Source organism: Hemiscyllium ocellatum, chromosome 34 (genome assembly GCF_020745735.1).
Source record: "Hemiscyllium ocellatum isolate sHemOce1 chromosome 34, sHemOce1.pat.X.cur, whole genome shotgun sequence".
NCBI classification, from domain to species: domain Eukaryota; kingdom Metazoa; phylum Chordata; class Chondrichthyes; order Orectolobiformes; family Hemiscylliidae; genus Hemiscyllium; species Hemiscyllium ocellatum.
The window spans coordinates 34999364-35015780 of record NC_083434.1 but is presented as its reverse complement, the minus strand read 5'-3'; the positions used below and the strand labels follow the sequence as shown (position 1 = coordinate 35015780).

Below are 16417 nucleotides of genomic sequence, written 5' to 3'. Positions count from 1 at the left end.
GACTTCAAAAATATTTTAGTAAGATGTTTTTGGATATCCTGTTGTGAAAAACAAAAAAAAATCACAGGTCTTTCATTAACTAAATCTCCTGTGCTACAAAATAACTTAATGAGGAAGCAACAGTATTTGGAACATATTTGTGGTTCTTCCAACAAAAATAAAGAAAATACAAATGTTACTCACCTCTGGATTCAAAGAATTATTTTCTGATGACTTGGTGGAAAGTAAAATGTGCGTAAACCCGTCTTGTTTCCTGACAACAATATCCCTGTATCGGTAGGCACTTTCTGTTTGTCTTACACTGAATCTTAGTCTCTTATCAAAAGGTTGGTCCCGTCTGTCATCTATAAATTTCCTTTTGTGTCCTGCAACTCCTGTTACTGAACTTTGAATATTAGCTGTACCATTAGCTCCCAAAGCATCCAAGAAAGTAGGAGTACCTGCAAGGAAAAAGAAAGATTTTTTTTGTTGTTAAACCTATCAAAAATGAGCAAGTGGATATCTTCTACTAATATTTGTTTAGGATACGCAGATTTAACAACTGACTGGCTGCTCTTAAAAAAAGGCTCCAGAGCAATCAAAATCAAAAATTACCACCTAATACGGAGAACTTTAATTATCAGGAATAATCAAAGAGCATATCACAGCCTTTTCTCACAACAGATCAGTACATTTGTCTGTTTACTGCTATTAGGGACAAATCCAATTTAAAACATAGAACATGATCTCAATATCTTCATAGATTCCAAGAGTGCAGTTTGGTATTTGACACCCAAATGTATTTTTCTTTCACTGGATTGTTTAAGATTTACTTCAATCATCAGTTTCAGTTTTTAAACAAATAATGTATTCAGATTCGTAAAAGGTCAGAGTGCATTGTAAGCATTACATCATGCTGACTCAAAAATACACAATCCTATAACAGCTACGAGTTTGTACAAGCATCCAGTCATATGAAGTGGATTTGAGTTGGAGACTTGAATAGCTGTAGTTTGCCTGCATAAAGACATATCAATAGAACTGAGTAAAGGCCTCAATTTGTTAAACAGTGGTGATGTGATGGTGTTCATAACCAACAAAGGAAGCTACCAACAAAGATGCATCAATCTGTTGGCCTAGATTTAACCTTTACTTATGTTAGTTTGAGTATGCAGTGAAGTCAAGTGGACTCTTAAGCAGTACAGTCCTTGATCCAAAATTCTGAAATCTGAGAAGTTCCAAAGTGTTTTTGTAAAGTTTTTTTCTGCATAACAAGGTTGTTTGGCGTGCGAACAGGTGACCCAACTCCACACTGACTCAAACCACTTCACTCAGATGTGACATGGCGGTGTGGCCCAGCACTGGCAGGCGTCAACTGTGTCTCAGCGCTCGTACTAGTCATACATGGGTGGCTGTTCACTAAGTATATTTTTTACACCGAAAATGTCATTTATTCTGAAATCTGAAAAACAACTGTCCCAAGGATTTTAGATAAAGGACTGTGTATCCCTATTAGCAGAAATTCTCTCACAACAAACCAGGAAGTCAAGATCACAATTACCCTTCATCTTTTAAACATTGCAGTTCCAGGACCAAGGAGGATCCTCAACAGCAGTTATGACTTGTGGCATTGAAAATCTCATGACACCTCATTAACAAAGCACACTTTAGTTTATTTCTTCAAACTGTAATATTAGTGCATGAATCATTTATTTTGTCAGTTTCAGAATCTTGAATTGTATGCTGCAGAGAATTCATCAGCACACCTATTGAGAAAGATGGAATTACTCATTGCAACTTCTGGATTTCCACTTTTAACTGTGCATGTGGAAACTCCAGAAGCTGCTCAGTTTCAGAGGCAAAAGTGGCAGCAAGTGCATACTGTAAAATCCAGGCTAATAATCACTGCATGTACCAAGCCATTTGTTAGTCTGCTTCTTCCGTGGGAAATAAATTAATGGCTTACACCTTCACTTATACTGAAACCAATGGGCCCTACAGGATTTGCTTAATCCTATAAACAGCATCTTGTCAAACTCAAAAGCAGCTTTTGCACGAAGAGGGTAAGTACTTCTAGAACATAACAGCGCAGTACAGGCCCTTCAACCCTCAATGTTGCACCGACCTACTTCTGTTGCATCAAAATCCATGTGGCTGAGCATTTCCCATCTGCCATCAGGAATCTGGAGCTGTTGGAATTTGACAGTCCCATTAAAAGGGGATATGAACATATTTACCAACACAAATGAAGAGCAAGGGTAGACCCATTTGATCCTTTATTGAATGGGAAAGCAGTCTTAAGATCTTGTCTTGACTGTAGACTCCACATTCTTGCCACCCATCTCAACACCCCAGACTTTTCACGAGCTTTTCATAAAAATTGCAAGAGGTTTACTTAGAGGAATTCGACCCTGCACCCGCAACCAGCCCCCCACAAAATAAAACACATGCCCGTCAGCAATTGGAGCGGGGTGATGGGGATAGGACAGAGATCTGGAAGACCTTAGCTTCAGGCTGGCACGTAGTTAGTGGAGCTGAAAATGTGTTGCTGGTTAATGATTCCTGATGAAGGGCTTTTGCCCGAAACGTCGAATCTCCTGTTCCTTGGATGCTGCCTGACCTGCTGCGCTTTAACCAGCAACACATTTTCAGCTCTGATCTCCAGCATCTGCAGACCTCACTTTTCACACGTAGTTAGTGGAGTTTGACTCAGGTCATTTCTGTCTTGGAAGAGGAACATGTGAGCATTTCAGCAATTTTCTTCACAGAGTGCCCTCCTCAGGCTCTGCACTGTTTGCTCCATATCTGGAAAGGACTAGAAGCAGTGTCCTAAAATTCAGTTCCATCACAAGCTTAGCTGGAAAACTGCATCCACTGGACTGATCTACCTGCACCTGAAAGTCAAAGCCAATCTCAGAACTTGGTATGCATGCATTCTCTTAGATAAGAAGCAAAACAGTCAGGAGGAATGGAGAACTATCCATGCTTCCCGTAACAGTGACATCACTGCCCTGCAAGAGACCGAAGAACAGGCAAAAGAGTAGCTAGGGGATGAAGGTAGTGGTTATGCCTTGTTCTCAAGGAGAAAACCAGAGGATTAACCCGGGAGACATGGAATTGGATTCATAATCTGAAACAAACTCAAACATAAACTCTGAGCTCCTGTTGGCATCAACAATTGTCTCATGACTCTCCACGTACAGCTTACTCAATTGTGAAAGCCTACTCTCCAACCCTTGATGCCATCAATGAGTCTAGAGAACGCCTTTACTCCAGCCTGGACATCATACTCACTAACATATTAAAGGGAGACAGATTATCCTCCTTGGGGACTTCACAGCCAGCGTTGAAATCAACTCTCAATTCTGGAAAGGAGATTTTCATTCTTATCAAAAATTCTGAAACAACAGCTGGTCATCATCATCGCTTGTTCTGTCAAAAAGACACATTCAAAACTTCTTGGAGCAACCCGCTGCCATGTGTCCAACCATTTTTTGATTCCAAGACCAAAAGGATACTCTCATTACCAAAGTGATGACTGCTGGACAGACCACTGACTCATCCACTCTCTGCCCAAATGCCACCAGAAATAGTTGAATATGAAGAAACAGTTCAGAAAAAAATCAACATTGAACTGTTCCAAGAGCCAAGCAAGTTTGGAAACTTCCAACAATGCCTTCACCAAAAATCTCCAAAAAAGTGTTAATTTTGCTGGAGTGGAAGCAATCTGGGAAGAGCCGAAGACCGTCATCATTTCATGCTGTGAAGGACCTAATCGGCTACGAGACCAGGAAACGCCAAGACTGGTTTAACAAGAATGACCAAATTATTTAAAACCTCAGCAAAAGGAGGCAGGTTCCTTATGCCTGCCAAAACAACATCACCAGCAAGGCAAAGAGGTGAAATCAAACAACAAAGGCAGAGTTACAAAAGTAGTAGGGAAATTTAGAACTAATGGTGGACTAGGAAAACTAAAGAGTTGCAGCCCATCGGCGACAAGCACGACATCCAGCTTCTTCAGTGCCACGAAGGTAACAGAAAGACCTAACACCCTTGGCCTCAAACCAATGCAGACTAAGAATAGAACCCTTTTGAGAGGCAGATAAGGCACTTCAAAAAAAATTCTAAACCACAATTGTAGATGAGAACAAGTTTCAGGAAATTCCCCAACTTCCAAATGATGATCTTGGGCCACTATCTAGCGTGGCACATATAAACAGATGTAAAATGGAAAACCTACAGAAATAGAAAGGATACCAATGGAGGTTTTTAAACTTGGAGGACCAGAGCTTATCTGGATGGGTATATGAATAGGAAGGGTTTAAAGGGATATGGGCAGTGCTGGCAAATGGGACTAGATTAGGTTCGGATATTTGGTCAGTGTGGACGAGTTGGACCGAAAAGTCTGTTTCCATGCTGTCCACCTATGATTCTATATTCATCAACCATTGCTGAAAACCTTGGACAAAAAAAAATCCCTGGTGATCTCCAGAATGCTGCCATTGCCATTGTCATCTTCTTCAAGAAAGGAGACAAAATGGACAGTGGGAACTACCAAGGAGTTTCCCTACTTTCCAGCATCTGAGAGATCACTGCCCAAGTTCTTGCTACCATATTCTTCCCATCACTGAAAAAATTCTACAAGAAAGGCAGTGGGATTTACAATCAAACCATGGAATTATGGACATGATTTTTACTGCTCAACAGTCAAGAAACATGCCAGGAACAAGACGAACCACTCTACAAATGGCCTTAAATCAATCTGACCAAAGCTTATGAGTCAACTGGGAAGTCTATGGAAAACCTGTCATGGGTAGATGGTCATACTCTCTAGCAAGGAGCGCTCCTCATTACGTCCTGAATCTGCAACCTTTTAAATTCATGCACTCGTACACCCAGATCCCATTACATCTCAGAACTCAATCTCTCATTATTTAGTTAATTCTAACACCAGTGGTTGCATTACTGGGACAGGTTACACCTGAACCAGGGTGGGACCAGCATTCTTGCAAACTGCATACATTCGATTCTGATATAAAGCAGTAGTTGTGTTCCTATGCAATCTTGTGTTAAGAAAATGTCACGCAACAACCACAACATTTAAACTAATGGGGCCGATATCACAATATAGCCAGTACAGGTAAGGAAAGTTCATGTTCTACAAATAATGGTCTCAGTTCTTCAATCACATTAAAGCCAATTCACATTATAGCAGAACCAACTGTACTAACGAGTGGAGATGGGTTTAAACTAAAAGTAGTGGGGAAATGGATCAAATAATGTAACACCTGCAAATATTACTGCATGATGACATTACAGTTAAGAAAGCACATCAATTTCACTACTTCCTCAGAAGTTTAAAGGAAATTTCACATGTTCACAATTAGTCTTACTAATTTTTACAGACGCTGCGTAGAAAGCATCCTATCTGGATGCATTACAGCGTGGTATGGGAACTGCTTTGCCCAAGAAATTAGAGAATTGTGAATGTAGCCCAGTCTATTATGCAAATCAACCTTCCTCCCATTCACTCCCCTCTCCTTGCTGGTGCCTCAGGAATGCAGCCAACATAATCAAAGACCCCTCCCACCCCCGTATTATTCTCTTCCACCTTCTTCCAATGGGAAGGTATAAAAGCGCGAAAGCATGTACCAATAGATTCTTCCCCATCGTTATCAGACTTTTGAACAGACCTCTCATTTGAAGTCAATCTTTTTCTGCACCTTGTCTATACCTGTAATACTATATACTACATGGTTATTACCCTGATGTACTTAAGGTATGATTTGCCTTGATAGCATGCAAAAATAGTACTTTTCACGGTGTCTCAATATGTGACAATAATAAATAAAATCAATTACCAACTTTACCAACTGTCTATTGGTCCTGAGTTCAGAGGTTGCTTTTCTCCCACATTTGCAACTGAAAGCATGGGAAAGAATCAGTCTGTGACTGAAGGAGCAACTCCTTGCCATTTCTTTCCATGCTATTTAGAGGGGTGCCGTCTGATTAGTCATCCTCCTGAATAGATTTACTTGGGTGATTTGGACCTCGGACTCACCCATTGGTCCAATGTATTATGAAGGTTACTCCAAACTGACAAGAGAGGGAAGGAGGAGAGGAGGATCTGGATAGAAGTATAGCAACCTAAAGATAAAGAAAACAGGAGCAAAGAGTAAAAGATCAATGAACAATATCGTGAAAGATAACAGAAATGGTTCTTGAACTTTTCTTCAACTCAAGAATCCTGTTAAAAATAAAGTGACAACCAAGAATAAGCTAAATAATAAACATTAAATTACCTATATATTAATGTACACAGCAATAGCAAAAATAAAAGCCAAATACCAAAAACACACCATCAAGGATTTAGAGATGAGAAGCTACCAAAATAGGCGCTACACTTACAAATGCATGTACACGTAGCACAAGAAATAAAATAAATTGGTTCGGAATACAGGTTATTTTATCAATTATGTTGCAGCTAGATCTACATGGCTACTACATTTCAGCCATGATGTGGAATTGAGTATGCTGTTACTGAATCATTTCGAAAAAATAAAAATTGGAGAAAAAAGTAATTCAGGACAATCAGTTTAAAAGAAGCACTTGGGAAAGAATAAATGGGAGAATTTAATTTTCAGATCAATTCAATTAGTAAAAAGAAACTTGCTTCAAAACTACTTAACTGACAGCAAAATACTTTGAGACATTGTTAGTCATTGGTTGATGAAATATGTTAAATAAATGCATTATTATTCTGCAGGAAATGCAGTCAATTTTGCACACAAATTCCACAAAAAGCAATGTGAAAATTACTAGATTATCTAACTTTGCGATGCAAATTGAAAGACAAATACTGAGTAAAAAATACTGGATAATTCCCCTATTTTTCTTCATATATGCAAGCATTTTTTTTTCACAGACGGATCTGAAAGATAGCATCAACAACAGTGCAGCATTCCCTCACTATAACACTGGAGTGCAAACTTTCGTTTTATTGCTCAAAACGTGGAGTGAGACAAGACTGCTACCAGCTGGAACTCTCAATTTGTTTTTGGAACAAATGTGTTCTAGAAACACCAAAGAACATTAGATCTGACAAACCAGAATTAGTTAACAATTTGACAGCAAGGGAATAGTCATATTAATTACTGAATTTAACAGTCGTCATTGGACTTTCATTTAATCTGAAAGTTGATCTTTATCATTTCTAACACCTCTGATAATAATGAAAATGAATTTTATTGAGAAATGAAAAATGTTCGTTCTTATGTCTTCTCTGAAGTTTGAGTGGCTCAGTCATTAAGTATATTCAAGCTTGATATTAACAGACATCTGTACTCTAAATCAGACTAATAGGTAGACAGATTGTCAAACTCACTTTGAGCACTTAGTTGATGCCTATGATTTTATTGAAGATTAGAAAAAGAACCAGACACTTTGGCAAAGTTTAAGGGTACAGGCACATGGTACATCAGTGAGCACAGAATTGAAACTTAACTGTGACCTCTCGAATAAAACTGTAGTGCAGTCATAGAATAGCCACTATTACACAAAATGATGGGTCTATAAAATTGTACAACAGCAACATGAGTGCTTCAGTGCAATGTAGTCATTTGTGGTCAGTGTACACTAGGCTGGAGCATCAAAAAGCAGTGTCCGTGTTAACTGGCAAGCTCACCGAGTCGGTTTTAAAGCTGTTCCCACAATTATTCACTATTGCCCTTTAGGGAAGGAAAAGAGGTCTATATAGGTCTCTAGATCCACAACTAATATGGTGATTCTTAACTTGCCTCTGGGTAATTGGGATGGGCAATAAATACTGGCCTAACCAGCGATGCCCACAACCGGTGAATGAAGTTAAACAAAATCACAGCATCCAAAATAGAGCAGAACAATCTCACATGGGCAAGATTAATTATTTCTTTAAAGTGAAATCTTGTCCTCGCTGCTAGTGTACTTCCAGTTTCACATTGGCAGCTTAGCAGCAGGTCGCTTGCTTCATGTCATCCACAGCATAATAAAATCAAAATTGTCAGACTAAATCAAAAAGATTTTTGATATTAGCCTCTGAGAGTTGTATTCATGCCGAGTCAGGTTATAAGGGTCTTGAGAGTTATGGGAAAGCAGCTTGGAAAAATGGGAGTTAAGGCTACAGTCAAATCAGCATTATCTTATTGAATGACAGAGAAGGCTTGAAGGTCCAAGTTTTTGCTCCTATTTCTAGTGCTATATGCTGGAGAGTCATTAACTAAAATGTGAGATACAGAGCTTGAAGGACGAAAACTAATTGATTACTGCTTGCACTGAATTGTTGACAAGAACATTTATGCGAAGATTATTTATGTGCAATACAAAACCATACTTGGCAAAAATTTCTTGAGAAATTGAACATTAATAGTGAAAAGACAGGTGGGTAAAAGACTTGTCAAAGTTAAACGAGAAAAAGAACTCCAAGTGGAAATCAAACATACAAGGACATTCATAAAAAGCTAAAAGGAACATAATGTATTAGGGTGTGCTAAGAAAGGATGGATGGTGAAAAAACTTGCAGAGGATGGTCAGAGCTAATATAACCTTGTAAATATTTTATGAGAAAGAGAATGATGTGGACTGGGGGACTCATAACATACAAAAGCACTCAAACAAAATAGACCATGAAAATACTAGACTTGCAGATGAAATACAGTACTTGTATATACTTTCAATGGAAGTTTCAATGCAACAAACTTCAACGATAAGGTAACTTAAGTAGTAAATCAAGGAGAGTAACATTTTATATTTAATACAGATAAGACAAACAATGGAGTAAATAATGTGTGCTTTAAGATAGGAAGGACAGTTGAGAAAATTGCAGATGCACAAGTTATATATATCTTCCAGATTAGGGATGGTATTTTTGATTAGAAATGTAAACATCATTCTATTAATATTTAAGGAGGAAAGAAGAGAAATACTAGAAAATTACAAAGCTTGCCACAATTTAGTGTTAGATTCTAATAACTTGTGCACAAGTATGATCAGACATACAGGTAATTGTACCTTTGTATAAGTATAAGCTGATGACCGAAACTCAGATTTGAATGAAGGGTAGGGTGAATCTGATTAAATAATTAAAGTTTTTTTTAAGGCAGATCATTCAGAGGATTGAAATGCATTGAATTTATTGTCACATGTACAGAGGCACAGTGAAAAGCTTTGTCTTTCGAGCAATACAGGCAGATCACAAGAGTTAAATAGCATAAATAAATCAATAAGAGGTAAACAGTGGCAAAAACAAAAATACAGGCACAGGTGAATGTTAAGACTTTTTCAGTCCATTCAGTATTTTAACAACAGTAGGGTAGAAACTGTTTATAAACTGGCTGGTACATGTTCAGGCTTCTGTACCATCTCCCTGATGGTAGAGATTGTAGAAAAGCATTGCCAAGGTGGGATGGATCTATGAGAATGCTCGCAGCCTTTCCTTGACAGCAGGCCTGGTTGATAGATTATATAGATGGGAGGTTAGCCTTTGTAATTGTCCAGGCAGAGTTCATCACTCTCTGTAACTGTCTCCAATCTTGACTGGTACAGTTGTCATACCAGGTAGTGATACATCCAGACAGAATGCTCTCGTTGGCAAGGGTATTCACCATCATGCCAAATTTCCTCAGCTGCCTGAAGAGGAGACCTTGTTGGGCCTTTGTAACTGGTACGTCCACATGATTATCGCATGTAGCCAACATTGAAGCACAGTTCAATAACAGCAAAAATCCAAAATCAATATGCTAGTATACACTTTCACTTTTTTTTTGCATGTTCATGCTCCTCAGTCTGCTACGCAGTAGTTTGTAAGGGCAGTCATGATACAAGGAATCTTCAAATCAGATCAAGCCCAGTCCTAAAAGATTCCTCCAGGCAGAATCATTGATCTGCTCTGGTTTTTCTTTTGTAACATAACACTTATTGTGTACTGCATATGCAGTATTCATAACGTAGACACTTGTGTTCACAGTCAGCTTTGTCAATGTCGTGAGTGTTAACAGATGAAAACATAGCCAATTAAGCATATGACCTCAAAAGTCAGCAAGACATTTCCCATAATTCCCTTCTTGATAGTAATGTCAGTGGATTTTCTTGATTTGAAAACAAAATTAGAGCACAAGTAGATCACTTGGCCCTTCACGCCTGCTCTGCCATTTGATACAGCTGATCATCCAACGTAGTACCCTGTTCCCACCTTTTCCCCTTTGTTCTGATCCCTTTAGCCCTAACAACAACATTTCATTCCTTCAAATACATTCCATGTTTTAGCCTCAACTGCTTTTTGTAACAGAACTTTATAGGTTCACCACACTGGGTGAACAAATTTCTCATTAGTCCCAAATGATCTGCCTTGCATCCTTAAACTGCAACCTGCTTCTGGACTCCCTAGTCATCAGGAACATCTTCCTGTGTTTACCCTGTCTAGACTGGTTAGAATTTTATAGGTCTTCGATTTCATGAGTCTTTCTTCTAGATTCCTGTGAATATAGTGGCTATGGTGGACGAAATACAGTTGGCACAGTTGTTTGCTTGAGCATAAGCTGTTTATGATCAAGTACAAGCTGAAGAGCAACTCTCACTTGTTTGACATAGTTCAGAATGGAACCCTCTATCATTCAGGAATGAAAAGACGACATATTTACTTGGCATTTGCAACATTGGACAGCAAACGGATGCTGGTGTATCCAGCAGCAGCCTGGTGGGAGTCTGAAGCATACAAGTTCCTAGCTTCTTCAGAAAGGTTAGTGTTAATGCAGCCCTTGCGTAGCTCAGAATTTGGAATGGTGGCTGTAGCAGTTGGTAGATTTCACTAAGGACCTTACTGAAATGCAGTCATCTCATACACAGTTCCTTGAAGTTCTAGGAGGAAGAGAATTGCTCCCTAACCAAAATATGGCTTCCTTCTCAGTCCTCTTCCAACAGATTATTTGCACTGTGTGGACTCTGCTGATTCATACATCATGTTTACTCCAAAATGAAGGCTTACAAGTTTACCCAGGATTGGCAGCAATCAGTTTGAAGTCAGCAGAAAGCACTCCAGCACCTATCACTTCAATCCCTGTTAAAACTTGAAACAACTAGATAAACACTAGAAACATCTAGACTTTATACAACAGCCAGAAGTCAATTAGCACAAAAAAAGTGTAGTGTGTTCTGCTATAATGCAGTAGTTATATTTTTGTGCTATCCAGTGTTATGGAGAATTGCACAATAGAAATAACAGGGCTTACGGGAAAAACAGAATTGGGGTGAACCACCAAAAATATCAGTAAAAACTGAAACGAAAATAGCCCAACACAAATGATAGCACTGCCTAAGTAAATGTTAAACGCATATTTTAATAAAGGAATACAATAAATTTAACACCTTAAAAAGGAGTTTGAGTGACAGTACTATATTAAGACAGGGGCTAAGAGTCATCATCAGCATAATTTCTTTCAGGTGCAGTTCCGAGTGCAGGATTATATTGAAAGAAAATATTTAGCCCAGAAGTGGATGACTGTAGATCATTGTCCTCAGACAATTTCTTGGGGGTTGGCTTAAAAAAAGGCATCTAGCTTTTGCTGCCTTGTCATCTTATTCTTTCACAAATAAGGCTGCTAAATAAGAGACTTTATGCCACAAAGTGCTATCCTGTTGTGTTCTGCATTGTAGTCACTGTCTAAGGGCTGAAGCTGGTTCCCCACTTCCCTCAGGGTGGAAGACAAAAGAGAAGTGGAAAGTTCTTGTGGTGCTGCATCCTGGACTTCATAATCTTCATCTCGAGCTTCAATTTCCCCTGCAGCAACAAGTCGTTACAGATCAGCCTCCAGTTCTTTAATTTGCTTTCCAAGAATTACACAATGTTCTTTGATTGCTGGAAGCTCCTCTGACAGTTCAATCCCTTTACAATCATGAAGAAAATCTGGAAGAAGCTTGCACCAAACTGCACACAAGCAGTCCTTACTGACATCATCCCAGGCCTCCACAATGATATCAATAACATTCTTAATATTAAAGCTCTTCCAAAAATTGAAGGACACTGTTCTCATTATCCCCTCCGTAGCTACAATCAACTTCCTGCATGTGTGCCTTAAATAACAAGCTTTAAAAGCTGCTATTGTACCCTAGTCCATGGATTGAAGAAAGGTTGTGTTCGGAGGTAGAAATAGCATTTTGAGTTTTTCAGAAAGCTCACCCATGATGGTAGGATAGCTTGGTACATTGTCTACAATTAGTAGAATCTTGAAATAGAAATTTTTTTTCCTACAATATCATTTCTAAACACATCCTCTAAATCATCAAGAACAAGGTCAGAAAAAAAATTGTCCCATTATCCAGCCTCTTTTGCTTGAAGTAAACACAGAGAATGGACTTAAAGCAACCAGGGATGGACTCTCATAACAGCCAATAGGAGTTCGCGCTTAAGAAAAATTGTTAGCCAATCCATCAACTGCGTTACAGAAACACACATTATAGGAGAACAACCTGTACGACTATGTTAAGAAATGCGGGTTTGAGGCAGGCTGGGAAAAAAAAAGCGCAGTACGGGTCATTGTTCCTGTTGTTTAAGACCGTCTCAGCTGTTCAAACTTGCGACCATCAGCTCAAGTGATCTACCTGCTCTAAAAATCTGGCAACACAAATTAATGTCCGTTGCTAATCCTTATCCAGGTGTCATCTCCATTCTACATTCACATTTTTGTATCCCAAGGCCCCAGCAATTGAATTTTTTGTTACGTGTACTAAGGCACAGTGAAAAGCTTTGTCTTGCGAGCAATACAGGCAGATCGGATAGTTAAACAGCATAGATAAGTCAAATACATGCTTTCACTCATTCATCCTGCCTCATTTGAGAAAGTGCATAAACGTCACTCAATCTGACTGAAAAGGGTTTTCTTTGGATTTATCAAGACATACCAACAGACTGCTGATATTCCAGACACTGCGCCATTCACAGAAATCAATTTCCCATTAAAAAGTCTTGGACATTCTGCATTACCGTCAAACAGACATTTCCCTCTTCACCTCAATCTGTTTGGTATATTACATTTTTTAATACAACATTTAAATATGTATTGAGCAGAGATTTAGGCAGAAAATACCACCAAGCAAAACAAAAAGCAAAAATCTTTCACCGCAATTAAAAAGTGGTTCTCACATTAAAAAGAATCTACTTTTAATTCTAACAAAACCTAATTTCTTGGTTAAGATATACATTTCAATTAAACAAAGTAAGTTCAGGTCCAATAGTTTGTTACTCATACGTCTGGTGATAAAGTAGATAGAGATCTTTAGTCCAAATGATAATTTCTGTATAAGATAAGGAATTCTCAATCGATTCAGGAAATGACAAGAACCTACAGTATTAAATACATTTAATCATGATCAGTCTTGACAAGATTCTGTAATGTAGAAAAAAAGTGAAAACCCACTTTCAACTACCATCTGACTATGCTATCTTTGCATTATCTGTATAATTAGGATGTATTTGATGCAATTGCTAAATCAAACAGTGCAAATTATAATGGGAACAAAGATGGCAGACCAATTAAATACATATTTTTGTTCTATCTTTACAAAGGACACAAATAACATCCCAAAAATGTTGGGGAACAGAGTTTAGAGAAGATGATGAAGGAAATCAGAACTGGGAGGGAAATGTGTTGGATAAATTGATGGGATTAAAAGACCAATAAATTCCCACATCCAGATAATCTATGCACAGAGTACTTAAAGAGGCGGCTGTAGAAATAATACATGCATTGATGGTCATCTTTCAAAATGTTGTAAGACTCTGGAACAGTTATGATTAGCTACTCCCCAATGTAATTCTACTATTTTAAAAAAAGGAGGTATAGAGAAAACAGCATTATAGAATAATTAGCCTAACATCAGCAGGAGGGATGCCCTTTGCAGAGCCCAAAATAAAATAGTTAATACAGACCATTTGGGGAAAAAAAGGTCATAGGATTAGTCAGAGTCAGTATGGATTTATGAGGGGGAAAATCATGCTTGACAAATATATTGGAATTTCAAGAATATAACTCCGTTGATAAGGGAGACCTGTTGGATATGGTTTACTTGGACTTCCAGAAGGCTTTTGACAAGGTCCCATGTAAGTGATTATCTTGCAAAGTTAAAGATTGTGGGTAGTGCATTGACATGAATAGACAATTGGCAGACAGGAAAATGTAAACAGGTCTTTTTCTACATGGTAGCCAGTGACTAATGAGGTACCATATTTAGCATGGAAGGCAACAAATAGTATGATCACCTTCATTGAGAGTGGATTTGAGTACAGGAGCAAGATGTCTTGCTGCAATTGTACAGGTGCCTGGTGATATCTGGAGAAATGTGTGTAGTTTTGGTCTCCTTATCTGAGAATGGGTGTTCTGGCTGTGACTGGCAGGACTAACAGGACTAACTAACCCAAAGAGTGGTGTGCCTGTGGAATTCAGAGTCACAAGGAAATGGTGGGGGCCAAAACAATTAACATTTTCAAGAAGGAGTTAGATACAGTTATATAGAGTCATACAGTTGTACAGCATAGAAACAGACCCTTCAGGCCTACTAGTCCATGCAGACCATGTTCTCAAATTAAACTATTGCCTGTCCTTGGCCAATATCCCTCCAAATGTTTTGTATTCATGTACTTATCCAAGTGTGTATTTTAAATGTTGCAACTGTACCTGCATCACTACTTCCTCTGGCAGTTCATTCCACACACTAATCACTGTGCAAGAAAGTTGACGCTCATGTCCTTTTCAAAACTTCCTCTTTTCACTTTTAAAAGTGAGTCCCTAGTTTTGAATTCTCCCACCTAGTGGAAAGACTTGTCATTCATGTTATCAATGTGTCTCATGATTTTATAAACCTCAATAAAGACCACCCCTCAACCTCTTATATTCCAATGAAAAAAAAAAGTCTATTCAGCTTACTTTTATAACTCAAACCCTCCATTCCTGGTAAAGCATTTCTGAACCCTCTCCAATTTAATATCACCATTCCTATAGCAGGACAACTAAAATTGCACACAGTACACCAGTAAGAGGCCTCACCAACATCCTGTACAACCTCAACATGACGTCCCGACTGCTGTACTCAAAAGGAATAAGCAATTAAGGCAAGCATGCAATACCTCCAAATTAAATCTGCTACTCCTCAGCTCACTGACTCATTTGATCAAGACCCTTTTGTAATCTTAAGATAACCTTCTTCACTGCCTACAATACTAGAGTCGATAGTGTGGTGCTAGAAAAGCACAGCAGCATCAGGACGCAGGGTGGATGCCCAAAATGTTGATTCTCCAGCTCCTCAGATGCTGTCTGACCTGCTGTGCCTTTCCAGCATCAGACACTCGACTCTGATCTCCAGCATCTGCAGTCTTCACTTTCTCCCGTCGACTATACCACCCAATATTGGTGTCATCTGCAGACTTAATCTATATTGTCATCCAGATCATTTATATAAATGCCAAACGACTGTGGACTCAGCACCAAGCCTATGGAACAACACTGGCCACAGTCTTCCAGACTGAAAAACAACTCTCTACCACCACCGTCTCCTGGCCTGTTAAGCGAATTTTGTATCTAATTGGCTAGCTGTGCCTTGACCCCATGTGATTAACTTTACTAACCAGTCTATCAAGCAGAATCATGTCAAAGTCCTTGGCAAAGTCCCTGTAGACAATGTCTACCAATCTATCTTGTGTTAATAGAAGGTATGAAACTATAGAATAGAATAAAACTAAGTCTTACCTCCTAGAAATGAGTGTAACATTCAACGTGCAACAATTTAGCAGCCAAAAATCAAAACAAAATTAAAATGCAGTCAAAAGCATATCCTTAACAAAAAGACTTGGTACTGAAGCATTTAAAATTTGACCGTGGGATATCAAAATGAATCTTGGCCTTTGTCACATTTTAAGAAGTTTTGCCCTTTTTTTGAAGGAAGGTTGTAAACCAGAGTGCTGAAGTTGCTACTGAAGACGATTAATGTAAACAACTTGAGGGGCCTTGGGTTTTTTTTATTAATAAACCGCCTGAATGGGTGTGCCCAGCTCTCTCGGATTCAGATTTATGGGTTTCAAACCAGCGTCTACAGAAAACCAACACATGCAGACCAAATATTGAACTACAGAAGCAATCATCCCAACACCCACAAACGTAGCTGCATCAGAACATTATTTCAATGAGCCACCCTACACTGCAGCACAGAGGAGCTAAGCAGAGCAGAGGAAAATCACCTAGACCATGTATTCAAAAAGAACGGGTACCCAATGAACACAGTCCGCCGATTTCTCAGCAACAAACCAAAACAAGCAGACAAAACACGTCCAGAAACCCTAGCCACTCTCCCCTACATCAAAGACATCTTAGAAATGACTGCCAGACTACTCCGACCCCTAGGCATCATGGTAGCCCAC

General features: G+C 38.8%; 1 protein-coding gene across 1 annotated transcript in view; it reads right to left on the bottom strand.

Annotated features, from left to right (window-relative positions):
* The window catches only part of cdyl (chromodomain protein, Y-like), a 178385-nt gene that overhangs the window by 15341 nt on the left and 146627 nt on the right, over positions 1 to 16417 (bottom strand). The window contains exon 3 of the mRNA XM_060849954.1: positions 184 to 440. Within this exon, the coding sequence (XP_060705937.1) occupies positions 184 to 440 (257 nt within the window). The remainder of the gene's footprint in view (positions 1 to 183; positions 441 to 16417) is intronic.